This window comes from Acartia tonsa, chromosome 10 (assembly GCF_053477335.1).
Source record: "Acartia tonsa isolate MP-2025a chromosome 10, ASM5347733v1, whole genome shotgun sequence".
Lineage (NCBI taxonomy): Eukaryota > Metazoa > Arthropoda > Copepoda > Calanoida > Acartiidae > Acartia > Acartia tonsa.
The window spans coordinates 42690743-42718153 of record NC_137269.1 but is presented as its reverse complement, the minus strand read 5'-3'; the positions used below and the strand labels follow the sequence as shown (position 1 = coordinate 42718153).

Genomic DNA, 27411 nt, shown 5'->3' with positions numbered 1-27411 from the left:
TTCATAAAAAAAAATTAATCATTCGGTACCTTCCTAACATTTAATATAATATTATTTTGAAAAAATATTCGAGAAGCTTTTGAATAATTAGAAACAAAAATTTTTTTGTTAAAAAAATTATGAATTGATGATTAATCCCTTAATTTATATCAATGAACTATTTTTGTTATAAAACTACTCGAACACATGAATAGACACTTAAATTAGTAATTAAAATTAATAGGTATAGGACTCAAATGATTTAATAAAAAGAACTTTATAAATGATAATAAAAGAAACACTTGCCAAATATTATATAATCAAAAGCAAAATAAAAGGGAGAGGAAGTTTCGACTCTTTGGCGTACTCAGGGATTATTGAGCTAGAGTTTGTGTTTTGAATTTTGCAGGGATCTAAAGGGATAAGACAGTGCCCGATTACTTGATGTACATCCTCAATAATGACAAACAAAATTATCCCTTCTATAGATTACAATTAGTTGTTAAAACGTTAGGACACTCAACTTAATGAAAAAAACAATCAAAATTCAATTAAAGTCCCCAAAATTTGTTAACATTTTTACAAAACTTTGGGGACTAGTGCAATAAACTGCTCAATGTCCCCTAATAAAACGATAAGCCCAATAATCAAAGAGTTAAAAGAAAGTGACAAAAGTCTACCCCTCCCCTTCCTTTTTGAATTATAATTGGCCGTCAATAATTCTGAATTTTCATCTGGCAAATATCCCTTCATCAATAAAAATGTAGAAAATTATAAATGTATAGGTAGTATATGGAAGGGAGAGGACAATAAAGATTAAATAAATGTTAATACCATTACGTCTCCGAAATATTTACAATACAAACTACACTAAAAGAATTCAGAGGAAGAATACCTAATGTATCTTTAATTGTCCTATACCCGAAACCCTGTCACTAATGATACAGTATTTTAAGTACATAAACAATATATATAAATAAAAAAGTGTGCTTATTATATAATATAGTTATATACTGGTTTCGTTTCCCAAATCAATACGAAACGAGTATAACTACTTTATTGATTTTAATATCTTTTTTAGGCAAATGAGACAGAAAATTAAATAAATAGGTGATTTAAAAAGTAGAAATTTTTAAAAATAAACCTCTCATTTATCTATCTAAAATCCTTGCAATTAAATTAAAAATTTACTAGCGCAGCTAATATATGACTAGGATCTGTCCGTAGTATACCTGCCAGGAAGTTCTGGAGCTGAGGCCGTTGACAATGACCCTGTAGTCACTCTTCCTGTACCTCCCGTCAGAAAATTTCCTGAAATTAAAAAAATAAAATTTTAAAAACGTCCTAGGTACTTACCCTTCCTTTGAAGTTTGATAAGTGTATTTTAAAAGCGAAGCTTTCTACAATTAGGTCATTATGTAAGTCCGTAGATTACAACATAATTTAATATAGGTATGTATGTAAAACGTTCTATTGATTTTAATCCTTTTTTTTTAAAACTATTATTAAGTAATAAAAATGTCCAAATTAATATGTGTATGTAGATTCCTATAAGTATTAGGTATGTTAACTTTTATAGGCGAAGTAAATCTATAATTAAGTCTTACACGATAAGCAACCAGGAAAATTATAACAGATTTACAATGTCTTTGTGTACAGACTAATAAATATTATTTTCAAATATAAAGCTCCTTCCACAAATCATGTTGTATTAATCGATTTATTACTTGAATGTAGCACAGAATTTTCATGTACTTTAATTGACTAAAATAACACTAAACTCGACCCCCTCAGCTCCAACTGGATGGACAACATAACCAATAAATGAGTTCCATATTAGCATTTGACGCAATATATCCGGTCAATATATCCACGTATATTCTATATCCATTGCTGTAATATTTGTTTGTCCGGCCGTCTTAATTGATGAGATTCGCTTTTATAGATGTTATCATCCTTGTTAAGTTACTTAACTTACAAGATCCCAGAATAACAAAAGACTATTTTTTAAATACTTTTTAAGTTAGGTACTAGCTTGGTATTAAAACGTTTTAGTTTAAAAATATTTTTGCAATAAAGAAGCTAAAGTCTATACCTAAAAAGCTAGGTATTAGAATAGTAAAATAGTTTTGGCTTTATTAAGTTTTAAAATACTAAAGAAGGGATTGACTTACATAAATTAAATTTCAAATGATTTCCATTCTTCAATATACCTAATTTAATGATTTCTTTTCTCACTTTTTTAACTTACTACATAATCCCTGAAGATATATTTCTATCGTGTTGTTTGTATTGGAGAAAAAGGAAAATGGCTCTGAATATGAAATATTTATTATAACAACTTTTTACTTTTGTACTTGTCAAATACATATGGGTAAGGGAAATCTTCTTTTTGTTTACAATCAAATCCATTTATCAACTATGTTTTATGGGATCTGTTTAAAGCGCTGGCGTGCATTAGGGGGGGGGGGGGGGAGTGTCAACACTTACATTGCATAATTAACAAAGGGGAATGTTTTCCTTGCCCATTTTCACCACCCCACCCCCCCTTGTTTCAAAACCCTGGTGAATTGCTGTTTATGTTACTGAAATTATAACCTCCCCCATTTTTATTTCAGTGAATTCAGATTGCCTTTTTCTATTTTCTCTTGTTATTAAAAAAAAACTACTAAATATCCTGTATCTAAACCTATCCAGTGCATAACTTCAGGCCCTCTTGGTTTCTCATTGCTGAGGACAGGAACAAATATTATAGAATAAATCAGGGATCTAAAGGGATAAAACAATGGCTGAAATATTGATGAACATCCCTAATAATGATACACAAAAATACACCATCTGTAGATTACAATTAGATTTGGAAGGCTGGCTAACAAAATTTGTTAGTCATATATTTTTTCATTTAAATATCCACGGAAAACTGTCTATAATACTACACGATAAATGACTATTATCATCATTAAGGATGTATAATCCATTGTCTTATCCCTTGATATCCCTGTATTTTATGCATAATATGCCTTGTCCTTGCATGAATCCTCATAACTAACCTGCCTGTGAACTGTGATCTACCTGACTGTCCTACCCAGAAGAATCCTGCCTGTACTACTCCCTGCTACGTGGGAGCTTTGTTGTCTTACCTGCCGTCCTCGTCCCTGGATCTAGACCTACTCCTCCCATAATACCTTCTGCTGCTACTACTGCTACTGCCCCCGCCTCCACCAGAGGCGTTGGAGAACTCGATTCTGATTCTAGAAATATACAAAATTGATGAGTTTTATTGATGCATTTGGATCATGGAAAGAAAACGGATTAGCGGGTTTCGTCGTATTTTCACATTAGCTTTTCTCCTATTTCTAGCTTTTGCGGGGGGCTCTAACCCTAAGGGATGATTATTAACATTCACCTAATCTAAAATAACCTATCAAAAGCTACTGAGAAAATACGACGAAACCCAGTACTTCGTTTTCTTTTCATGGTCCATGCATTTTTAAGTCTCAAAGAAAAATACAAAATGCCAACAAGAATTGAAACTATTCTTTTTGATTTTTCTTTTGAAAAGGATGAAATTTCGTGGTTTCCCTAATAGTGCCTAGTGTATAAGAAACAAAATTTTAATATTTATTCATAGAAATTCGAAATACATTAAAGAGCAAAAATGATTTACAACGTATAACATATATTAGAATATATTCGCTAACGCAATAAATTGAACTATTTACCTACTATTAAATTGTCAATAGAGTTTATTTTCAATGATAATGCATTTAATCAATACAATAAATATAGAAACCGAAAATAGTAAAAGTTCGTTTACATTTTAAATAAGTTAGTCATGACTCATGACTTTGTTAAAAAAAAGTTACTTTTAAGTTTTAGCTCTTTATTATAGACAGCTTTCCGCTGATATTAACATAAAAAAATTGAAGATTAAAACCAGTTTTGTTGGAACCGAGGGGCCGAAGGTCCAGGCTAACAAAACTTGTATTAATTTTATGATTTTTATTTTATTATTCGTAGAAAATAGTTAGTTAGTTAGCTCATTAAACGTTACAGCTACTAATTAAAATCTACAGGAGGGGTAATTTGTAAATCATTACTCATTAGGGATGTACATCAATATATCGGCCATTGTCTTATCCCTTTAGATCCCTGACTGACCTGCCACCATTGAAAGATTTTCCATTAAGATCTCTGATAGCATCCTCTGCATCTTCTTTGTCTTCTATCTCAAGAAATCCAAATTTCCCCTGATTTTTAAAACATGTTGAAATAAGACCTACAAGAATCACGCAACCTTTTCAGTCAAGATCTGTTGCGTGGATATTGTTAGAAGCAGTAGTGTGCCTGGGTCCCCCCCCCCCAAAAAAAAACACATCCGTAAATTTTTACATAGTGCTATGGGATAATGCGACTTTATCGGCTGTTATTGAATAAAAATGGCTAAGATTTTTGGTAAAGATTCCCTGTATCAATGAGGATCAAGTGTATAATTTACTTTGTCATGCATAAAATACGTTGAAAATATTTTTTTATTGCTATCTCGGATAGGTTTCGTGATTTCTAAGAATTATTGCACATTTATCAACTGAACATCTAATCTATAATTAATTTTGTCTGTTTGTCCTTCTACGAATTTAGAGTGCTTCGCTACTTATGGATGTTGTCATCCTTGTATTTTAGTTTTACCTTGATGTTGATATTTCTAACATCTCCGTAGCCTTTGAACATGCGCTCAATATCGCTCGTCCTGCAATCATACCCAAGGTTTCCCAAAAATAGACGCGGCATCTTGCTTAAATTCTGAAATATCTAAACATATTAACTGTCACAATATTTTTCATGGTTACGGTGTGTATACTATTTTGGCAGTTATTGTAACTTAAATATTAAAAAGGCATAAATTAAGGTTGAGTAAGTGAAGTAAATCCTCCTCCTTAATTTTCGGGAAAGTGAATTGAAAGAACGAGTTTTTTTTTTTTTTTTTGGGGGGGGGGGGGTCGGTACTCAATAAAGAAAAAGATATCAAGTACTTCGTACTATTTGAAATTTAAAAAAAAAACATTTACATAAAACTAAATGATTGTGATAGATGGTAAGAAAAAGACAATGATTGATGACTTAATTAAACTTTTACCAAAAAGTAAATCGAATCGGAATGATGATTAATATATAATGCTTTTTATGTTAATCAAAAATATATCAATGATTTTTTTTATTTCATAATGAATCACTCGAAACAAATACAAAAATGTTTAAAAGTAAAATATTTTAATCATTTAAAGTTTGTTTTTAATTCTAATTTCATAAACCTAAAAGTCGACTAAATAACCCAAATAATGGTAAAAATGCCTTTTCTCCTCGTTAATAAATGTTAATAAATAATATAAAATTGATTAATATCCCTTGGAATGTAATAGAACGGGTTCTCAGCCATATGTATAGCAACGTATTACAGACAATTTAAAATAAAAATCCTAAATTAAAACTCGTTTAGCTACCCCGGAACTGCGGCCCCTAGGGACTTGTAAAACTCAATTAAATCTTACAATTATTCATTTTAATATTCACGAAAAGCTGTATGTAATAAACTGCAATACATAACTCTTCTAATTTATACAAAACAAAAATATCATGATTAAAATTTCTCTTATACATTTACTGTAACTGTTACTTGTAAGTAAACATAAAGTTAAAGAAAGTGTATCTTTAATGTATCCTACTTTTTCTCAAGATGAATTGCATTAAATCTCGATTGCATTTAAATTAAAGGTTGATTGAAATGTCAACATGGTAATTTAAGTAAATAACTCAATCACAAGAAAATCAATTCCGAGTATTAGGACGATGAAATTACTCAATTTAGATTTAGTTTTTACATTTACATTTCTATGAAATAAAATGGATTAAATTTGAACTAGCGGCTGTGCCTCTAGCATCTAAGGGCCTATTATTCAAAAGGGTGAGAAGGAGGCAGAAAATAGCAACAACAACAAAAACGTTTCAATGTATGTATTAATCAAAAAATAAAATAGCTTGAAACCGACCTGTGTGAAGCTTACCATGGTAGGAGAACTAAATCTTTTCAGTAGTAATTGAAATATAAAGTTTCAGACAGAAGTAAAGAAAAAACTTACTACTTTGAATAAAAGGTTATAACAATACAACATGATTTAAATTTTTGATTTTTTGGGGGAAAATTGTGGTTCAATATTATTTCTCAATATATATACACGTTAGAGATCATTTGTTGAGTAATTGAACTAATCAAGTTATTCCTTGATTCATAGATCAATCCATGGATCTAAAGGGATAAGATAATGGCCGATAAATTTATGAGAATAGATAAAATTCTCCTTTCTGTAGATTTAAATTAGTGGTTGAAACGTCTGAACACTTAACTTAAGAATCAACCAATCAAAATTCACTAAAGTCCCAAAATTTGTTGGGCTAGCGAATAATAAAACGTTATTATAAAACTTTGGGGACTAGTGAAATAAACAGTCCACCCTCTCTCTCTGGATCTATCCCTTTAAGTGGTGGAAGTATTCATTAATTTGGCATTTTTCTGTATATAATCCTGTGGAGCATTGTAATAACTTTTCTTCATGAAGAACATGGATCTGTTAGTGTTCAAATACAACAAGAAATCCTCCAGCTGATCTTCAATCATTTTCACATGGGAGTCTGCAAATTTGGACGCTGATAGATAATCACCAATCTTAAGACAGAATAACAAAACTAAAATCATTGATTTTAAAATCTTTAAAAAATATTCTTAAGGCTTATTATTAGGAATATGCGCACTAGGTTTGTAAACTTTGTGCCATCCCTAAAAGTGCCAAGCGAGCAGAATAGTCAAATAAATTGAAAATAAGAGGGGAGTGGGGCAGTAATTTCTTCTTCATTCCTCAACCAAGAAGGACCTAGGTCTGCAAACCCTTTAAGCTAACCTTTAACCAATATAGAATTTTAGAAATAATTGTTATTGTAACATGCTCTTTAAGTAATAGGAATAGGCTTTTTAAAAGCATTTAATTTTTAATAGGTAAATAAATATACTACCAAATAAACATAAAGAATCAAGTGATTATGCAGTCTTAGTATGTTACGCACTAATATTTGTGTCAAAATGTGTAAAATACCAACAAATACGAATGTTTTTAACACATTATGATTTATCTCTACAACGTTGTCAAGATGAAACCTTAATTATAACAAATGATTCTAATTTGCAGACAAGTCCTGCATCTAGAAGCTGGCAACTTTTAAGTTTTATTTCCTTAAGAATTAATCTGAGTAAATGTTGAGAACCATAAACATCACAAGGTTGCACTGCCCCCGCGTTTTCACAATCCTAGTTTTTATAAATTGTTCAATAAATATGGATGACAATATCCATAAGTAAATCACAAAACCTTTTACACTCATAAAGTGAAAATCTAAGAATCGATCTAGCACCACAACCAACTATTTGAATTTACTCAATCCCTGAAATTTCAGACGTGTATCTTGAATAGGAGTCGAGGAAACCATGAAAACTTAAAAATCTAGGAATCAATATAGCAATCAAATTAATTGACCTATTTCCATAAATTTGAAACTTACCTACCTAGTGAAAATATAAAGAATGTAAACTTGATTAATCCCTAAAAATTTCAGACGTCTATCCTGAAAAGGAGCCGAGAAAATCACGTTTCTTTCATACGTTCCAGACGAACATTTTAAATTATAGAGTAGCTTCCCTACAAAAAATATTCAGTTTTAAATTAAAGTTTCCAACCATGTAGTCTCACCAATTAGAATTGACTGGAAAAGGAGGGATCTTAAGGGATAAGCCATAAACTAATGAATTGATGTATGTACATCCCAAATCATGATGCACAAAATTACCCCTATAGATTACAATTAGAGGTTGAAACGTTTGAACACTCAATTTAACGAACCAACCAATCAAAATTCAACCAGCCAAATGTTTCCTCCCTCCCTTCTGGAAAAGGCTCATATTTCTTATGTTTGTTTTCATAAATTGCCTTTTCCTGAATTAAAAATCATAATTTGATACTGAAATATCAACTTAATATTATAATACTAAACGAAATTGACTTATTGTCGAATAAAAACTTATTTTTAGTAAAAAGCAGATACATTTTTACTGTAGATTTTTAGTTTTATTCGAACAATTTCCCTGTTTATATTGATATCTTTCAAATGAATACAGTAGCTGTGAGCCTAGAGATACATTAAAATAATCTCCGAACCCTCTGATAACCTCAACAGCCAGAGATGTCTTGAGTGTGTTGTCTGTTGGGTTGGTAGAGGCACTCGAGGGAGCGGAGGTGGGGTTGGAAGTTGTGTTTATGTGAGATATGTATTGGTCGATTATGTTTGTAACTGTTACCTAAAACATCAAAATATATAGCCTTTATATTTCTAGCGTTTTTTGAAATAATCGTTTTCCTTTCGAGTCTAATGAAAGGGGGATGTGGAAAATAACCATTTGGGCAGGGGGGGGGGGTTTACTCGAGAACCCTTAGAGCTAGAGGGAGCTAATTTTGGATATAAGCTTCTATGGGGCCAAAGTTACTTTTAAATTATCGTCGACCCCCCACCCCCCCCCAAAATTTTTTTTTTTTTTTTGGGGGGGGGGGCGGGTGGATTATACTATAGGATGTTTCTCATAAACGACTTGAGATAAATGGAGCAAACCTTGGTATACAAGTTTTGTAGGCCTATATTTGATTTTAGAATTATCGTTGACCACCCACCCACCCCCAAACCCCTAATTTTTTTTTTTGGGGGGGGGGGGCGGGTGAATTATACTATAGGGTGTTTCTCATAAACGACTTGAGATAAATGGAGCAAACCTTAGGATACAAGTTTTGTAGGCCTATATTTGATTTTAGAATTATCGTTGACCACCCACCCACCCCAAAACCCCTAATTTGGGGGGGGGGGGGGCGGGTGAATAATACTATAGGGTGTTTCTCATAAACGACTTGAGATAAATAGAGCAAACCTTAGGATACAAGTTTTCTAGGCCTATATTTGATTTTAGAATTATCATTGACCACCCAATTACCCCCAAACCCCTAATTTTTTTTTGTGGGGGGGGCGGGTGGATTATACTATAGGGTGTTTCTCATAAACGACTTGCAGCAATTTTATTTTGGGTGCTACTCCCTTAGTTTTAGAGATAATTGGATGAAATCTTTTGGGCTGGGTCACTAATTACCCCAACTATTGGTATCTCTAAAAAAAACGGCTGCGAGACCGCCGCCCGCCGCCGTTTATCGCCGCCACCAAAAAAAATTTTTATTGCATTTCTCGCCGAATTAGGCAATTTGGAATCATTTGAGACCATGTTATTTTTTTCAAAAATTTTTCGCCTTACAAGCAACCCTGCGGGGGATTTAGTCATTTTTTTCAAATTCTTGAAAAAAATAACATGGTCTCAAATGATTTCTAATTGCCTAATTCGGCGAGAAATGCAATAAAAATTTTTTTTTTGGGCGGCTGTAAACGGCGTTAGGCGGCGGGAGTGGCGGTCCCGCCGCCGTTTTTTTTAAAAGATACCAATAGTTGGGGTAAATAGTGAACCAGCCCAAAAGATTTCATCCAATTATCTCTAAAACTAAGGGAGTATCACCCAAAATAAAAGTCGAAACAAAATTGTAAGTAAAGGGGGGGGGGGGAAATGTGGTGACTCGTCACACGACATACCAGCAATTTTATTTTGGGTGCTACTCCCTTAGTTTTAGAGATAATTGGATGAAATCTTTTGGGCTGGGTCACTAATTACCCAAACTATTGGTATCTTTAAAAAAAAACGGCGGCGGGACCGCCGCTCCCGCCGCCCGTCGCCGTTTACCGCCGCCACCAAAAAATTTTTTTTTATTGCATTTCTTGCAGAATTAGGCAATTTGGAATCATTCGAGACCATGTTATTTTTTTCAAAAATTTTTCTCCTTACAAGCAACCCTGCGGGGGATTTAGTCATTTTTTTCAAATTCTTGAAAAAAATAACATGGTCTCAAATGATTCCAAATTGCCTAATTCGGCGAGAAATGCAATAAAAAATTTTTTTTTGGTGGCGGCGGTAAACGGCGGCGGGCAGCGAAAGCGGCGGTCCCGCCGCCGTTTTTTTAAAAAGATACCAATAGTTGGGGTAATTAGTGACCCAGCCCAAAAGATTTCATCCAATTATCTCTAAAACTAAGGGAGTAGCACCCAAAATAAAATTGTAAGTAAAGGGGGGGGGGGGGGGAAATGTGATAACTCGTCACATGACATACCAGCAATTTTATTTTGGGTGCTACTCCCTTAGTTTTAGAGATAATTGGATGAAATCTTTTGGGCTGGGTCACTAATTACCTAAACTATTGGTATCTTTTAAAAAAACGGCGGCGGGACCGCCGCCCGTCGCCGTTTACCGCCGCCACAAAAAAATTTTTTTTATTGCATTTTTTGCCGAATTAGGCAAATTGGAATCATTTGAGACCATGTTATATTTTTCAAAAATTTTTCGCCTTACAAGCAACCTTCGGGGATATTTGTCATTTTTTTCAAATTTTTGAAAAAAATAACATGGTCTCAAATGATTCCAAATTGCCTAATTCTGCAAGAAATGCAATAAAAAAAATTTTTTTGGTGGCGGCTGTAAATGGCGGCAGGCGGCGGGAGCGGCGGTCCCGCCGCCGTTTTTTTAAAAAAGATACCAATAGTTGGGGTAATTAGTGAACCAGCCCAAAAGATTTCATCCAATTATCTCTAAAACTAAGGGAGTAGCACCCAAAATAAAAGTCGAAACAAAATTGTAAGTAAAGGGGGGGGGGGAAATGTGGTGACTCGTCACACGACATACCAGCAATTTTATTTTGGGTGCTACTCCCTTAGTTTTAGAGATAATTGGATGAAATCTTTTGGGCTGGGTCACTAATTACCCCAACTATTGGTATCTTTAAAAAAAACGGCAGCGGGACCGCCACCCCGCCGCCCATCGCCGTTTACCGCTGGCACCAAAAAAAATTTTTTTATTGCATTTCTCGCCGAATTAGGCAATTTGGAATCATTTGAGACCATGTTATTTTTTTCAAGAATTTGAAAAAAAATACTAAATCCCCCGCAGGGTTGCTTGTAGGGCGAAAAATTTTTGAAAAAAATAACATGGTCTCAAATGATTCCAAATTGCCTAATTCTGGGAGAAATGCAATAAAAAAATTTTTTTTGGTGGCGGCGGTAAACGGCGACGGGCGGCGGGAGCGGTGGTCCCGCCGCCGTTTTTTTTTAAAGATACCAATAGTTGGGGTAATTAGTGACCCAGCCCAAAAGATTTCATCCAATTATCTCGAAAACTAAGGGAGTAGCACCCAAAATAAAATTGCTGGTATGTCGTGTGATGAGTCACCACATTTCCCCCCCCCCCTCTTTACTTACAATTTTGTTTCGACTTTTATTTTGGGTGCTACTACCTTAGTTTTAGAGATAATTGGAGGAAATCTTTTTGGCTGGGTCACTAATTACCCCAACTATTGGTATCTTTTAAAAAAACGGCGGCGGGACCGCCGCTCCCGCCGCCCGCCGTCGTCTACAGCCGCCACCAAAAAAAAAATTTTTACTGTATTTCTCGCCGAATTAGGCAATTTGGAATCATTTGAGACCATGTTATTTTTTTCAAGAATTTGAAAAAAAATACTAAATCCCCTGCAGGGTTGCTTGTAGGGCGAAAAATTTTTGAAAAAAATAACATGGTCTCAAATGATTCCAAATTGCCTAATTCTGGGAGAAATGCAATAAAAAAAAATTTTTTGGTGGCAGCGGTAAACGGCGACGGGCGGCGGGAGCGGTGGTCCCGCCGCCGTTTTTTTTAAAGATACCAATAGTTGGGGTAATTAGTGACCCAGCCCAAAAGATTTCATCCAATTATCTCTAAAACTAAGGGAGTAGCACCCAAAATAAAAGTCGAAACAAAATTGTAAGTAAAGGGGGGGGGGAAATGTGGTGACTCATCACACGACATACCAGCAATTTTATTTTGGGTGCTACTCCCTTAGTTTTCGAGATAATTGGATGAAATCTTTTGTGCTGGGTCACTAATTACCCCAACTATTGGTATCTTTAAAAAAACGGCGGCGGGAGTAGCACCCAAAATAAAATTGCTGGTATGTCGTGTGACGAGTCACCACATTCCCCCCCCCCCCCTTTACTTACAGTTTTGTTTCGACTTTTATTTTGGGTGCTACTCCCTTAGTTTTAGAGATAATTGGATGAAATCTTTTTGGCTGGGTCACTAATTACCCCAACTATTGGTATCTTTTAAAAAAAACGGCGGAGGGACCGCCGCTCCCGCCGCCCGCCGCCGTCTACAGCTGCCACCAAAAAAAATTTTTATTGCATTTCTCGCCGAATTAGGCAATTTGGAATCATTTGAGACCATGTTATTTTTTTCAAGAATTTGAAAAAAATGACTAAATCCCCCGCAGGGTTGCTTGTAAGGCGAAAAATTTTTGAAAAAAATAACATGGTCTCAAATGATTCCAAATTGCCTAATTTGGCGAGAAATGCAATAAAAATTTTTTTTTGTGGCGGCGGTAAACGGTGGCGGGCGGCGGGAGCGGCGGTCTCGCAGCCGTTTTTTTTAAAGATACCAATAGTTGGGGTAATTAGTGACCCAGCCCAAAAGATTTCATCCAATTATCTCTAAAACTAAGGGAGTAGCACCCAAAATAAAATTGCTGCAAGTCGTTTATGAGAAACACCCTATAGTATAATCCACCCGCCCCCCCCCCCCCTTAAAATTAGGGGTTTGGGGGTGAGAAGGTGGTCAATGATAATTCTAATATCAAATATAGGCCTACAAAACTTGTATCCTAAGGTTTGCTCCATTTATCTTAAGTCGTTTATGAGAAACACCCTATAGTATAATTCACCCGCCCCCCCCCCAAAAAAAATTAGGGGTTTTGGGGTGGGTGGGTGGTCAACGATAATTCTAAAATCAAATATAGGCCTACAAAACTTGTATTCTAAGGTTTGCTCCATTTATCTCAAGTCGTTTATGAGAAACACCCTATAGTATAATTCACCCGCCCCCCCCCCCAAATTAGGGGTTTGGGGGTGGGTGGCTGGTCAACGATAATTCTAAAATCAAATATAGGCCTACAAAACTTGTATCCCAAGGTTTGCTCCATTTATCTCAAGTCGTTTATGAGAAACATCCTATAGTATATTCCACCCGCCCCCCCCAAAAAAAAAAAAAATTGTGGGGGGGGGGGTGGGGGGTCGACGATAATTTTAAAAGTAACTTTGGCCCCATAGAAGCTTATATCCAAAATTAGCTCCCTCTAGCTCTAAGGGTTCTCGAGTAAACCCCCCCCCCCTGCCCAAATGGTTATTTTCCACATCCCCCTTTATAAACAGTAAGCTTTTCAAATGTTTTACACTATGTACATATATTTAGCATAACTTTTATCGAAAAGGTTATACAACTTTTCTTCTCTTTACCTTGTAAAGTTTAAACTATAGTGATCTAAAGGGATTAAAGAATGGTCGATAAATTGATGTATATCCCCAATGATGATACACAAAATTGCCCCTTCAAGATTACAACAAGTGGTTAAAACGTTTAGACACTTAACCCGAATGAACAAACCATTCATAATTCAATAAAAGTCCCCAAAGTTGTTAGGCTAACGAATAAGAAACATTATTATAAAACTTTGGGGTCTAGTTCAATGAACAACCTTATAGTAAGTACAACGGAAAAAGTTAAAATAAATTCTTACTTTAGCAGGTATTCTGAAGAGCCTTTTCTTGTTAACAATATTATCCCAATCTCTACACAGTATATATTTCAATTCATTTGGCATATCAATGTTTAGATTGGTTGAATCGTCCAGAAAGACCGGCATTATTTCAATTCTCCGCCGTTTTTTCTTTGGCGGTTGGTTAGCGGGCTCCTTAGTCTCGTCATCTCGTGATGAGGTTGATCTATCATCTTCAACAAGTGCTCGTTTGTTCTAAAAAAAAGGATAATTAAATTAAGTAAAATTAACAACGAATATTTATCAGGTTTCAGACAATTATAGACCATTTTATGATTCTATGAATAAAAAGGAACACAGATGAGAAAAACGATTTCTAGTGTTAATTTAACATAAAAAATAATCCACAAGTAAGTAAAACGATATAAGAACCAGAACAATTATGAAAAGAGCCATGGGTTTAAAAAAGAATACATAGCGGAAATTATACAAACAAGTTCCGATTTTTAAAAAAAAATCACTTACTTTGCTTATCATAATAACAGTAACACGGTATTTATTTCAATACTTACAGAGCAGCTATGCTAAAAAAAAGAAGAAACAAAAGACTAACCGTTCTAGAAGGAGGAACTCTGTCCCCGACCGGCGTGCTAGCCCTGGAATTACTATTCGAATCAGATCCGCCTTTAGTTTTATTTCTCCCAGCGCCGCTGGGCGGCAGGGGCAGAACTGTATCCTTCCCACGTTTCTTGTTACCCTTGGAGTGTGAAGCAACGTGGGAGTTGAATAGTTTCTTTTGTTTTTCAATATTTTCTGGGGTTTGTTTGAGCATGCGTGAATCGCTCACCCATTCGTCCCAGTTCTTGTTCCAGCCTGAAAAAACTTCATTAATTCAAGTTTTAGATTGAGAAAAAATATTTTTTTTTCAGAGAAAGCAAAATTTAGGTAGCTAAAATTCTAGGTACTTATTCTTCTTCAATATTAAAGAAGTACCTATATTTTTATTTGTTTGAAAGTATCAAAATTTTTAATAAGACAATGAGATTTCCAAAATTAGATACCTAGGTATTAAACAAAATTCTATTTTTACCCATGACAAGCTAAGTACCTAATCTTTTTACTTTAGTAATTTGATTTACTACAGGGAGAGATCGAGGGGACATTGGGCTATTTATAGTATTAGCCCCCAAAGTTTATAATAATGTTTTCTTATTCGTAAGCTAAACAATTTTGGGGACTAATATTGTACTTTAATTGGTTGGTTCCTTAAGTAAGGTGTCCAAACCTTTCAATAACTTATTTTAATCAATTTTCGGTCAATGTCATATCACTGGATTTATTAACTTTACCTTGATAGTGAATTAGATAAGTATATGAGTTGCCCTCTTTCTTGAATTTCGTACACTTAGCTTCATAGAGCAAGGGTCCATGGTAACACAACACTTTCTCGTCTACTTTATATTTAGGCTGCATTTTTATTTCTAAAAAGTAAGATATTTTGTCTGTGTATTAAATTTTTAAAAAAAGATTCAGCTGACCGCTGAACTGGTATGCATGGTCCTCCTTCTTAATTTTAAATGTTTAAAGATTATTCTTGACTATAATAAGATAGTAGCTCAACCCTTCTAAACGTAATATCTTGTTCTCACAAAAAAATAATCCGCCCTTTTCTTTTAGTGCACAAAAGCCTGTTGTAAAAAGACGTTCTTTTAAAACTATTCTTTTTTACAAATTAAGAATTATGTAGAAAAGAAGAATTTATAAGTGTATTTACGATCTATTAAACACAAAAACAAAGCAAAAACAAAAAATCCACAAAGCGAAGCTGAACTATTCCTAAAGTCAAACAAAAAAGCTGATTGGTATTCTACCTATAATGAGTACGTTCTTCAGCTCAGGAATCAAAAATACAAAAACAAATAAAACAAAATACAATTTATTACATTAAAATTGGTTTATAAAACGCCTAATACTATCATGTTTGAAATGGAGATGCTGTCTTTCTAGTAAAAATTATAGAGTTGCTATTTAAAAAAAATGTACCCAAACCTGTTACACACAGGAATCACCACGCCGGTTAAGTAAGTTCAAAAACGTTAATCCATTTACAACGCGCTACAAATTACGATAAGAGGCATATGTTAGGGACGTACGTACTGAATCTTAATGTAGAAAAGCTTCGCTAATAACAATTTAATGCATAAAATTAAATTAAAACGTAATAACCGAAAAATTAATGCGAGGCTAGTTTATTTATTTAACAATTTGTAATCAGCTGATTTTCCGATGCTTTACTTAGGAAAAAAACTTCTATACAATATTTTCCCGAAAAAAATGTCGGTTTTAAAGTAAAAAAACCTTTCTTTTCCTCTATAAATGTTATTATTATTTTAGTCAAAACTTTATCTTTTAGAATGAAAAAATACTTTTATTTAGTATTTACTGTTTAAATGACCCAATCCCATTTGTAATAAAAGGACAATAAATACAAGAGAAAAAAGGTAATCAAAAATAAAATACTGATTTCTGATTGGACTAAATCATAAAATGTCGACCAATAGAATTTTTTCATTTTACAATGTCGTCCTCATATTTCTTTATTTTTGGACAAAAGTTTTTTTACTAGTTTTCCCCGAAAAGTATTATTAAAAGCAATTACTTTTAACCCAAAAATTATTTTATAGTTGGTTTTAAGAAATCTTATACCCTTATCCCTTTCCTGTGAACAATTAAGACTTTACAGCCAAATAATAACGCAACTTTAATATTTTGGATTTTTTTGAAGGGAAAATATGTCTGCAAAAAATAAGTCTTCATTTTCATTGAACACTAACAAATGGGCTGTACAACAGTTTTCGGTCTGCTCAGTGCTATCTCACTTCGCTGACGCTGTTTGAAGTAGTTAGTTGTCTATCTGAAGCTTAAGATCTCGGAAACAGTTGTTTCAAATGAGTTGAAGTTTTAAGGGATGCTTTATAAATTTCTCTGGATGGATTTAGGCATTTTTCTGACCTCCTTTGCCCTGCCCTAAAGACAAGGGGCGAAGCAACTAGTCACTTAAAAATTTTTAATTGTAAATTAGATTTCAATACTAAAACAGTTTAATATATACTTTTTATGTGTCCATACGTTTCAGCCACTTATTGTAAAGAACAGAAGGGGTAATTATGAGTATCATCATTTGGGATCAACATCAATTTATCGGCTATTGTCTTTATCCCTTTGTATATCCCAGATATTTTTTATTCACTGTTTATTTTCTATTTAATTTTAGTTGTCTAAAAATGACAATCCTTCAAAAATGGTTAATACTAGTGCTGGCATCTGTGCTAGCGCCTGTTAGAGCAGCAGAAAATGTTCTCGTGATTGTGGACAGTCCGGCAAGACTTGATACACATACATTGTTTCTTAACAAACTCAAATCAGGTTAGTTGTGTGGTTTTAGTCAGGGATCTAAAGGGATAAGACATTTGCCGATAAATTGATGTACATCCGCTATGATGATACACAAAATTACACCATCTTTAGTTTAAAATTAGTGGTTGAAACGTTTGAAAACTCAACTTAATGAATCAACCAATCAAAATTCATTTAAGTTCCAAAGTTTAAGCCAATAAATAAGAAAACTTTATTACAAAACTATGAGAACTAGTGAAATAAACAGCCTATTTTCTCCTCTCTCTCTCTCTCTCTTGGTTATAGTGGATGGGCGGGACATTAGGCCGGCAGTAAATTACACCGGCTAACCTTGAGATTTACAAACATGTTCATTTATTAAATTATTGTTTGGCTTATAAACTTTTGGAACTTGCATGATTAGATGCTTATTTTTTGTATTTAGGATTTAACACTGAAATCAAGCACGTGGAAGACCCGACCCTGATTCTGAAAAAGTACGGCCAATTTCTGTACGACCATGTTGTGCTGCTTGCCCCGAGCACAGAGGAATTCAGTGGTGGAAAAGTGAGCACTGACACGCTTGTAGAGTTTATTGATGCTGGTGGTAATGTGCTGGTCACGGCGGATGTTGAGACGGGAGATGCCATCAGAGAATTAGCATCTGAAGTTGGGGTTGAAATTGATGAAAGTGGAAATACTGTCATTGATCATTTTAACTTTGATACACAGGTACGATTACAATTAAGTATAAACACAAATAAAAAAATGAAGAAAGGGAATTTTTGTAGAGGAGATGTCAAAATCTACTTCTGAGCATTAAGGAATTTAACACACCAAATACATAAATAATTTGAAAATAGGTGCTACAGAGCCATAGGTATTTAACAAATATCTAGTTAATTCTTTACATTTATTGGTATTTGGAAGGTATGATTTATTATACAAGATACAATCTCTTTGTGATGTCCCCAAGTGTACTAGAAACTCGTTGAAAAACCCTCCATTCTATCGCTTTTCTTCTTTTATTATTTACTTTTCTTTAACTTAAAATCATATCAAAACTAAGTATAGAATAATCAACTAATTCAATGTATTTAATATAATTTAAGATTTTATAGTCAAGCTTCTCTGAAAGATTATAAAGATTAGCTGTAAGGTTTTTTTTCATTGTCTTTTTAAACAATATTTATATTTAGGATGAAGGCTATCACACTAGAATCAAGGTGTCACCTGACAACCTAATCAAAAGCGAACACATAGTGAAACCGCCCAGTGCCGAGTGTTTATACCATGGAACAGGAATGGAGTTATTATTACTTGGACGTTACATCAGATTTTCATGTTCTCTAATTAAACTGTTTTTAACCTATTTTTGAAAGTTATATAAAAAATACTCTGACACCTGTAGAATCATACTACAGAGCTAAAAATACGAATAGGCCCCCAAATAACGTTATTGGGGGATTTCAAAGTTTTTTTTTACTATAAATTGAGAAAGTTTTTATAGATATTTAGGGCGAAAGAACTTACCAAACCATGTTAGCAATCTAAAATGATAATAATTTTTTCCCTGTCATAATATCCACGTATATTCTATATCCATTTGAACAGGTCTTGCTACTGACTCAGCTAATCCGCTGGTTCTCAATATCTTGACTGGTTCCTCTACATCATATTCTCACAATCCACAGGTCTTAAATTTAGTTCAACAAATTATCTATAACTTATTAACCAAAAAAAAACACCATTTAATTTTTTTAAAACATTATTTTTGTTTTGTAATCCTTATGCAAAAGTATTGGTATGTTTGTATGTCTAGCTTAAGTTTTCTCCTAACTACTTGACTCTTGACTTCCTTTAAAAAATGAAATTGACTTTCTCTCTCCCTTCAAGTTCCCCTAGATGCCTCTAATGGCGTAGACTCTGTAAACGACATAATGAAAGTGATGACATTTTTATTTCAGGAAATGATTAAAGACTATCCACATGTAGTTGGCAAAAACACAATCCTAATTGCTGGTCTTCAAGCCAGAAACAACGCCAGAGTCATTATCCTTGGCTCCATAGATTTTCTGTCAGATTCCTATCTGACAGCCAAGGTTGGCAAGGATGGAAAGGTCGCTGGTAATAGCGATGTTGTGTCGGATATAGTTGCGTGGTGTTTCAAACAAGCCGGTGTTATCAAGATTGATTTTGTTGAACATAAAAGTGTTGAAACTGGTAAGTATTTACATTTCAATAGCCTATAAATTTAATAGCAGCTGCACTCGTGGAAACTTTAGTGGCACTTGACGATTGAGTAAACATATTTGGATTTAAACGATCTTCTACTAGAGATTTCATTTTAGAAAAAAACATAAAAATATTGTTTTCGGAGTGGGCTGTTTTTTTTCTAGGAGCCATATCTCTTGGAAGGAGAGATACCCTCCCTTAAAATAGTTCTAAACCTTCCCTGAAGTTTGATTACGTTTCACAAGGTACAAGAGAACCATATCGGTTCAGCAGTTAAGTTTGTCTACGGTGTTGGGCATGTAAGGTATTTTTTTACTAAAAGTTCGTTTTTAGTCCACTTGATAACTATTATTGTTTATATTTAGCTGATAGTGATATTTTTTAAGGAAACAAATCCCCATCCTTCTACACCGTCAAAGAGGAGTGTGAATTTTCTGTAAAGATCTCTGAACTGGTACAAGGTGCCTGGGTCCCCTATCAAGCCAACGATGTTCAGTTCGAGTTTGTCAGGATTGATCCGTTTGTCCGGTCGACAATGGTGGCGGATAAAGGGGGTGTGTTCAGAACAAAGTTCATGATTCCGGATGTTTATGGAGTCTTCAAGTTTGTTGTGAAATATTCGAGGTAAAAAAAAACTTAAATGTTTTGCTGAACTTGTGCATTATATACTCAACTAGATGCTATGCCCCTAGAGGCCTCAAGGGTACTTAAGGGTAAGGGGGGAGGAGGTTATGAGTTACAATTTGCATTTTAATTTATTTTTTTTTGAAAACGAAAAAATGGTGGTGGGGAGTTTTTTCCCGGGGCAATTTCTCTTTGGAGGGTAGAGATACCCTCCTCCATAAACCTTTATATACGGATACATGGCTATTTTTTAGACCTGGACTAACCAGCATATCATCCAGTAACCAGATCTCCGTGCACCCACTGCGTCACAACCAGTATGAAAGGTTCATCTACTCGGCCTACCCCTACTACGCCTCCGCATTCAGCATGATGTTCGGGGTCTTTGTCTTCTCCTTTGTCTTTTTACATCACAAAGAACCAGAGGCTAAACCAAAAAGCGAATAAAAACGTTTTGATCCATTATGTATTATTAAATTGAAGCATTTGATTAAATTGTCAAAAAAAATGATAGAAATATCACGTAATTAATTTTCAATAAAAATAATCTTTCTTAACAAACTTTAACTTATTATTTTCAGAAAATAAAAATGGAAAATATATTGTCGTGTGGTTTATGTAACACAAAGTTTCCAAACTTTGACAACTTTAGGACACACATGAAAGAACATCTAGTCCAAAGCCAACAGAAAAAGAATTTATCAGCTGTTAAATCTAATTTACAGGAATTTTTTAAACATTGTTAAGATTTACTTTTAAGCTTTTTTTTTAATTGGGTTCCTGTTCACGTCAATGGGAGAGCAAAGAGATTAATTATGAACATAATTGACAATCCTCCCTTGCCTCCCCTCAATTTGTATACGCGCTACCAAAATTGACCATATATTATTAATCTTTTATAATTCAGGGTACATCATTGTCATATTGTACAGGGTTAGGTTCATTCTTAAGGATCTAAAGAGATAAGACAATTGCCGACAAATTTATGTACAACCCCAATGATTATGCACAAAATTAGACATTATTTTGATTACACTTAGTGGTTGAAACGTTCATATACTGAACTTAAAGATCAAACCAATGAAATTTTAATAAAAGTCCTCAAAGTTGTTGGGTCGACGAATAAGAGAAAGTTATAAAACTTTGGGGTGGGGACTAGTGTAATGAACAGCCAACGTCCCCTCCCTCAATGAAATATTCGTGTTTTCAAGGATAAAATCCAGCAGTTTGTCTACCAGATAAAGCAAGAGAAAATTTGTATTATTACATGTTTGATAAATATTAAGGTTCCATCCCGATTGCTGAATCCTAATCACAAAACTATAATAAGTTTAAGAAAACCAATCAGAAAAATTAGGAATGTTTAATTTATTTAACCTATTATATCAAGAAGTGAGATTTTTTAGTTTGTCCGTTGGGACCTTGGTAGCCACTGAGCCGATTGAGTTATAAAATCTAGGGAAGCTGTACTTTGATGTTTTAAGGCTATTTTTTATTTATCCTAGTATTTGGATGGTTTATGCTATTTTTTCCTTTTATATTTGATATTGAGAGTTTTTAAATAATCTTCTTGAGGTTGAGTAAAGGAACTTAAGAAAATAATTTCGTTTTTTAAATTTTTAGAGGAGTTAGAGGCAAAGACGTCCAAGCTTTTTTTTTTAAATGGGGTGTTAAATTATTTAAGTGGGTAGGTAATCTAATGTATTTTTAAAATTTTGAAAGGATTAAATGAGGGATTTCATAGTTTGAGGGGACTAAACAACATCCCTTTACCCATCTCCCCTCTTAAATGTCTATGGTTGAAGGTTAGGTAGTGTTATTTTTTTACCTTTGCCAATTTAACTGTTAGGTATCAGGAATTTGAAGGGATAAGATAATGGATAATATCACTCCCTTATGACGATACAGAAAATTATCCCTTCTGTAGATTACAATTAGTGGTTAAGACGTTTGGACACTCGACTAAATAAATCATCAATCAAAATTCTATAAACGTCCCTATTATTATAGTTGCTAAGAAAACGTGATTATAAAACTTTGGGGACTAATGTATTAAACAGCCCAAGGTCCCCTCCCTCCCTGGATAGGTACCTAAATCAAATACCATTAACCAGGAAGAAAAAGAGAAAAGCTGGAGGTCGAATAAAGAAGGAGGAAGTGGAGGGAGAATATACATGTCAATTCTGTGAGAAAGTATTTAAATACCTGCCTCTCCTGCATAAACATGAGAAAATTCATAATCAGGAAAAGATTATTTAAGATTGTTTTTTTTTCTATTCAAGCAGTTTCTCTCAGAGATATAAGACGATGGACAATAAATTGATTTACAATATTCCCAAATGAAGATAAACGAAATTACCACTTCTACCATGTATATTAAAATTATCGGTTGAAATGTTTTATAAAAAACCCAGGTTTTTTTGGGTTTTTTAAAAATTTTATCCAAATTATAGGCCTGCACCCCCCTCTCTTTTTTCACCCCCAAAATAGGAGGTGCTCTAATCTGCCCAAAAGGACCCGATAAAGGGCAGCCCAAAACCGCCCGCCTGATATGACAACCCTGGCTGATACGGTAATTTAGGTTTTTGACACTTATTTACTGTATTATTTACATTATAAAAAGATATAACTGGAAAGATAGGCCTTTGCATAAATATTTTTTTTAAACCATCCCCACATTGGCTTTTTTGTTTTTTTTTAGCTTGTTTTTTTTGGTTTAAACCAAGTGGTTTTTTTAATGCCAACTCTGCATGTGAGTCTCATCTCTCCCTAAGTTATTCTATATCATGAGTATGTCTGTACGTCTGCAACTAGTCACAACAATTTACGTATACGAGAAGGTTGCATTAAAAACTCCCCCCTTGCATTAATTATAAAATTAAGTAAAGTTAAGGAATAAATCTATCCTCATGTAAAAGTAACAGGATGCCTGTCTGTCTCTGTGTACCAAAGGATTTCGCTAACCGCTGAACCGATATGACTCTGCTTTAGAATGTAGCCTCTTATAGGTCCTAAGAATAGTTTAAAACTATTTTGGGAAAGGGTCCCACCACCATCCCAAGAGATATCGATAAATGAAAATATAACAAACCCCCTCCCCCCGAAAAAAAAAGAATTGCTTTTCCCCCCACCTCTACAGTCTATAGTCCTCTAGAGGCGTATCCGGAGTTGTTGTGATTATTAATGTGATGACTATTTATAGGTCATGATAACAAGCAAGAACTATAACAAACCAGTGTGTGGGCAAGAGGACGATATGACCATGAGGACTCTTCCCTACCAAGCCTAGTTAATTATGATAACAAGCTATTTTTGTCATAGATTAATATATCATTATGTTATGTTCTTTGTAAATAAGATTTTATTCTCTCATTAATTTAGTCTTTGTACATTGCAGATTTACTGGGGTTTAATTTATACCTATATGTGGGAGCACCTGTAAGATTATTATGTTATGTTTTAGACTAATGTGAACATGTCATTTTATGTGCTGGTGTTTAAGTGTCTCCATAGCTGCGCTACTACTTTAGGTAAATTTAACAATGGTAGCAGGAACTAAATGTAACGATCTACGGAGCACATAAAAACTATGACATAAAATCACATAACATAACAAAAAGTGATAAGCAAAAGTGTTTTTTTATTTTAACGGGCTGAGGCTTGCTAGTAAGATAACAAACATTGGTAAACTTTTTAGACAACAAAGACACAAGCTGTGTCATAACTAAAAGATAACAAGGATTGAGGTCCAGTGCTGATTTTAGATAACAAGGATTGAGGTCCTGACTTTAGATAACAAGGATTGAGGTCCTGATATTGGTTGATAACAAGAATTGAGGTTCTGACTTTAGATAACAAGGATCGAGGTCCTGATTTTAGATAACAAGGATTGAGGTCCTGATATTTTTTTCTTGATAACAAGAATTGAGGTTCTGACTTTAGATAACAAGGATTGAGGTCCTGATATATTTCTTTGATAACAAGAATTGAGGTTCTTACTTTAGATAACAAGGATTGAGGTCCTGATTTTAGATAACAAGGATTGAGGTCCTGATTTTAGATAACAAGGATTGAGGTCCTGAATTTAGATAACAAGGATTGAGGTCCTGTTATTTTTTTGGTTTGATAACAAGGATTGAGGTCCTGATATATTTGATAACAAGAATTGAGGTTCTGATACAAAATTTTTTTTTTGGATAACAAGAGTTGAGGTTCCGTGATTAAATACAATTAACAAAAACCGAAACCGAGTCATAACTATATATAGATAACAATAAGATAACAAGGATTGAGGTCCTGAGATTAAATACAGTTAACAAAAACCGAAACCGAGTCATAACTATATATAGATAACAAAAAGATAACAAAGACCCCAGTAAATAAAAAAATGGCAGAGGGGGAGAAAACAGATAATATAACAAAACCGAGAATTTCGGAACAAAAAGGGGAGAGATCAAAAATGGACTTTCCTGTGAGAAACAACATTCCAATCCCTTATATCGAAGATTTTAGCGACGTATCGATGTGGATAGAATGCATTCGTGCTTGGTCTGCCACAACAGATTTACCGCAAGAAAAACAAGGTTTTGCCCTAGCACAAGATTTACCTAAAGAATCTTCGAGGTTCGGCGCGACGCTAAGGGAGGACCTATACAAAGAGGTCAAGCCAACTGAGCTTATTAACAATGCTGAAGGGGTGGAGTTGATTATAAAGTTTATGGAAGAAAGATTCTGGAAAAATACAGACGAAGAAATATATACGACGTACGCTCAAATTAAGGTCATAGAACGCAAAAATGGCCAATCGATTCCAGATTACATTATCGAATACGATAAAATGCTACAAAAAGCTAAACAACTAAAAATCAATAACCCAAATGATAGAGTTTTAGCCATGGATCTCATGATTACAGCAAAATTGACGGAAACCGAATTTATGCTCATAAGAACCGTAGCCGACATACAATCCGACGACAAAAAACGATACCAAACCGTAAAGCAAAAAATGCGTGAGATTTTTGGAACAATAGATAACAAAACCAAAAATAATGAAGCTTTTCTTACTAACTCCGCCAACAAAGACGACATTTCAAATCACGACGAAATATACCTTTCAAAGGGATGGAGGCCGCCAAAGAAAGATAAGCGATACCAAAAATCAGAAAACCGATACCAAAAGTATGATAACAATAAAAACAACTCAACAAAACAATCCCGATATGAAAACAAAACGTTTTTTCGCACCAAAAAGAGAAATCCGCTAGGAAAAGATGGAAAACCATTGCAATGCAATGCCTGCAAGGCTACTACACACATGGTAATAGATTGTCCGGATGCAATTCAGAGTTCTGGAAATTTCAAAAATTTCAAAACAGCATTTGTCGTTAATGAAGCAACAAAGGAAGAAGAGAGAGTGCTGATACCAACATTGTCAGACAGTGAAAGTGCAGGAGAAAGTCAAGAAGAATGTAATCTTTGCTCCATATATTGCACGGATAACATTGATGATCTAAATGCATTCACAGCAGAAGCCTTAAACAAAGGGGCTCTAGATACTTGCTGTACTTCCAGTGTGTGTGGAGAAAAATGGCTACGTATTTACCTGCAATCATTACCAAAGGAGATGAAAAACAAAGTTGAAGGACCAATGACAAGTAATAAACAGTTCATCTTTGGAAACCAAGGAAAACTGAAAGCCATGGCAAAATACAATATACCTGTACGCATTGGTGGTGAAGATAATCAAATAAGTATAGATGTCATTAGTTCAGACATACCTCTGCTACTATCAAAAAGTGACATGAAAAACCTGGGAATTGCACTTGATATGAAGAATGACAAAGGTTACATCAATGGTAAACCTCTTATTCTAACAACAACCGCAGCAGGTCACTACACAGTCGATTTACTACATAACAAAGAACAACTAGACCAAGTAAATATTGCAGAATTGGATGAAGATAACGAGAAAGTACAAATGAAATCCTTATTGAAAATTCACAAACAATTCGGTCATCGGAATAAAAAGCAGTTTATAGCAATTCTGAAAGATGCAGGAAAATGGCAAGAGAAATTTTCTGCTATGATAGATAAGATAATGGATGCGTGTGAAGGATGTGTGATGAGAATGAAAACACCTCCAAGACCTGCGGTAGCTCCACCAATGGCAAGTGATTTTGGAGAAGTGCTTGGAATGGATCTGAAGGTATGGGACAAAAACAAAAATATTTATATACTATACATGATAGACATTTACTCAAGATACCAAGTTGCTACAGTGATTAGAAGCAAAGAACCAGCGGAAATAGTAAAAGCTTTCACGCTCAAATGGTTGCCAATCTTTGGAAAGGTGAATAGGATAATAACTGATAATGGTACTGAGTTTTGTAACGAGGATATGAGGGAAGTTTGTAGTGCATTGGATGTAATACACATGACAACAGGCGCCAATGCCGGTTGGCAAAATGGAACAGTGGAGAAGGCACATTACTCAACAGATAGTGTGACACACGCAGTTAAGAGAGATTTTCCCAGCATGAGTTTAGAGGTTGCACTTGCTTGGGCAGTTTCAGCAGTCAACTCTATGTCAACAGTCAGAGGTTTTTCACCATACCAACTAGTTTTTGGAAGGCAGATAAAGCTACCAAACATTTTAGAGGATCCACCAGCTGCATGGGAAGAACCGGAAAAGAGTAAGACTCTTTTAGAGACTCTTGAAGCCATTCATGCGGCTAGAGTAAAGTACACTCAAAATGAAAGATGCGAACGAATCAAGAGAGCTCTCAAAGCCAAGATAAGAGTAGCTGACACCATTTATGAAAAAGGTGATATAGTTTACTTTAAGAAAGAAGGGGAAGAAAAGTGGAGAGGTCCGGCTAAAGTAGTTTTCCAAGATAGCAAAGTAATTTTCATAAGAATTGGCTCAATTTACTACAGAGTCAGTGCCAATAGGCTAGTAAAAGCAGGACAACAACTAGCCAAAGATATTATCAGCAAAGAGAACGCTGAAGTAAATGGAGAAACAAAAGCTGATAACAAAGAGAATGATAACAAAACAACACGTAGGACATTGAGACAAGGAAAAGAAGTGGAAGACTATCAAGAACCTGATTGGACTAGTCTAAAGATGGATGAAAACAAGAAAACTGGCACAGAGGAAGTTATAGAAGAAGACAATGATAGTGTGATTCCAGGAGCTGATACAGAGGAAGAAGTATCAAATACTCCAACAACATCAAGCACAAGAGTTACTCAAGAAGTAGGAAGGAAAAGGAAGAAAAATCATCAGAGACCAGAACCTGAATTCAACGAGGATGGATCTCTAGCAAATGCAGCTGCTGTACTTAAAAAGAATGATAGAATAGAAATCCTTGATAATGGAAAGTGGGAGAAAGGGATTGTTCTTGGACACGGTGGA

The 27411-nt window shown here is 34.4% G+C and overlaps 4 protein-coding genes across 5 annotated transcripts in view; 2 read left to right on the top strand and 2 right to left on the bottom strand.

Moving 5' to 3' along the window:
- Positions 1-4781, bottom strand: part of LOC145330097 (serine/arginine-rich splicing factor 4-like) — a 43916-nt gene extending 39135 nt beyond the window's left edge. Inside the window, exons 1-4 of one of the 2 annotated variants that reach the window (XM_080174680.1) lie at positions 4669-4781; positions 4141-4229; positions 3120-3230; positions 1212-1290 (exon numbers count right to left, since the gene is read on the bottom strand). In XM_080174680.1, coding sequence (XP_080030806.1) covers positions 1212-1290; positions 3120-3230; positions 4141-4229; positions 4669-4770 — 381 coding nt within the window. In that variant the 5' untranslated portion in view covers positions 4771-4781. The remainder of the gene's footprint in view (positions 1-1211; positions 1291-3119; positions 3231-4140; positions 4230-4668) is intronic. The other variant, XM_080174681.1, reaches the window with a different exon arrangement.
- Positions 4781-15255, bottom strand: LOC145330096 (mortality factor 4-like protein 1). The gene is made up of 6 exons (XM_080174679.1): positions 15089-15255; positions 14353-14612; positions 13761-13994; positions 8170-8380; positions 7269-7338; positions 4781-6707 (listed from the first exon to the last, which is right to left on the bottom strand). The coding sequence occupies exons 1-6, from the start codon at positions 15210-15212 to the stop codon at positions 6512-6514; spliced, it is 1095 nt and encodes a 364-aa protein (XP_080030805.1). The 5' UTR covers positions 15213-15255; the 3' UTR covers positions 4781-6511.
- A 172-nt stretch (positions 15256-15427) lies between these two features.
- Positions 15428-20448, top strand: LOC145330095 (dolichyl-diphosphooligosaccharide--protein glycosyltransferase 48 kDa subunit-like). The gene is made up of 7 exons (XM_080174678.1): positions 15428-17165; positions 17581-17867; positions 18335-18438; positions 18751-18829; positions 19103-19358; positions 19757-19994; positions 20249-20448. The coding sequence occupies exons 1-7, from the start codon at positions 16907-16909 to the stop codon at positions 20439-20441; spliced, it is 1416 nt and encodes a 471-aa protein (XP_080030804.1). The 5' UTR covers positions 15428-16906; the 3' UTR covers positions 20442-20448.
- A 136-nt stretch (positions 20449-20584) lies between these two features.
- LOC145330094 (uncharacterized) overlaps positions 20585-27411 on the top strand; it is a 28867-nt gene continuing 22040 nt past the window's right edge. Inside the window, exons 1-3 of the mRNA XM_080174677.1 lie at positions 20585-20720; positions 21282-21355; positions 22113-22240. Coding sequence (XP_080030803.1) covers positions 20585-20720; positions 21282-21355; positions 22113-22240 — 338 coding nt within the window. The remainder of the gene's footprint in view (positions 20721-21281; positions 21356-22112; positions 22241-27411) is intronic.

Coding starts and splice junctions, on each gene's coding strand:
- LOC145330096 (XM_080174679.1), bottom strand. CDS start 15,212: ATGCAGCCTAAATATAAAGTAGACGAGAAAGTGTTGTGTTACCATGGA. Junction 13,995..14,352: donor GAGTTCCTCCTTCTAGAACG/GTTAGTCTTTTG, acceptor CCTTTTTTTTAG/AACAAACGAGCACTTGTTGA. Junction 7,339..8,169: donor TGAAAGATATCAATATAAAC/AGGGAAATTGTT, acceptor TTTATAAAAACT/AGGATTGTGAAAACGCGGGG.
- LOC145330095 (XM_080174678.1), top strand. CDS start 16,907: ATGAGTATCATCATTTGGGATCAACATCAATTTATCGGCTATTGTCTT. Junction 18,830..19,102: donor CATATTCTCACAATCCACAG/GTCTTAAATTTA, acceptor TTTTTATTTCAG/GAAATGATTAAAGACTATCC. Junction 19,995..20,248: donor TTTGTTGTGAAATATTCGAG/GTAAAAAAAAAC, acceptor GCTATTTTTTAG/ACCTGGACTAACCAGCATAT.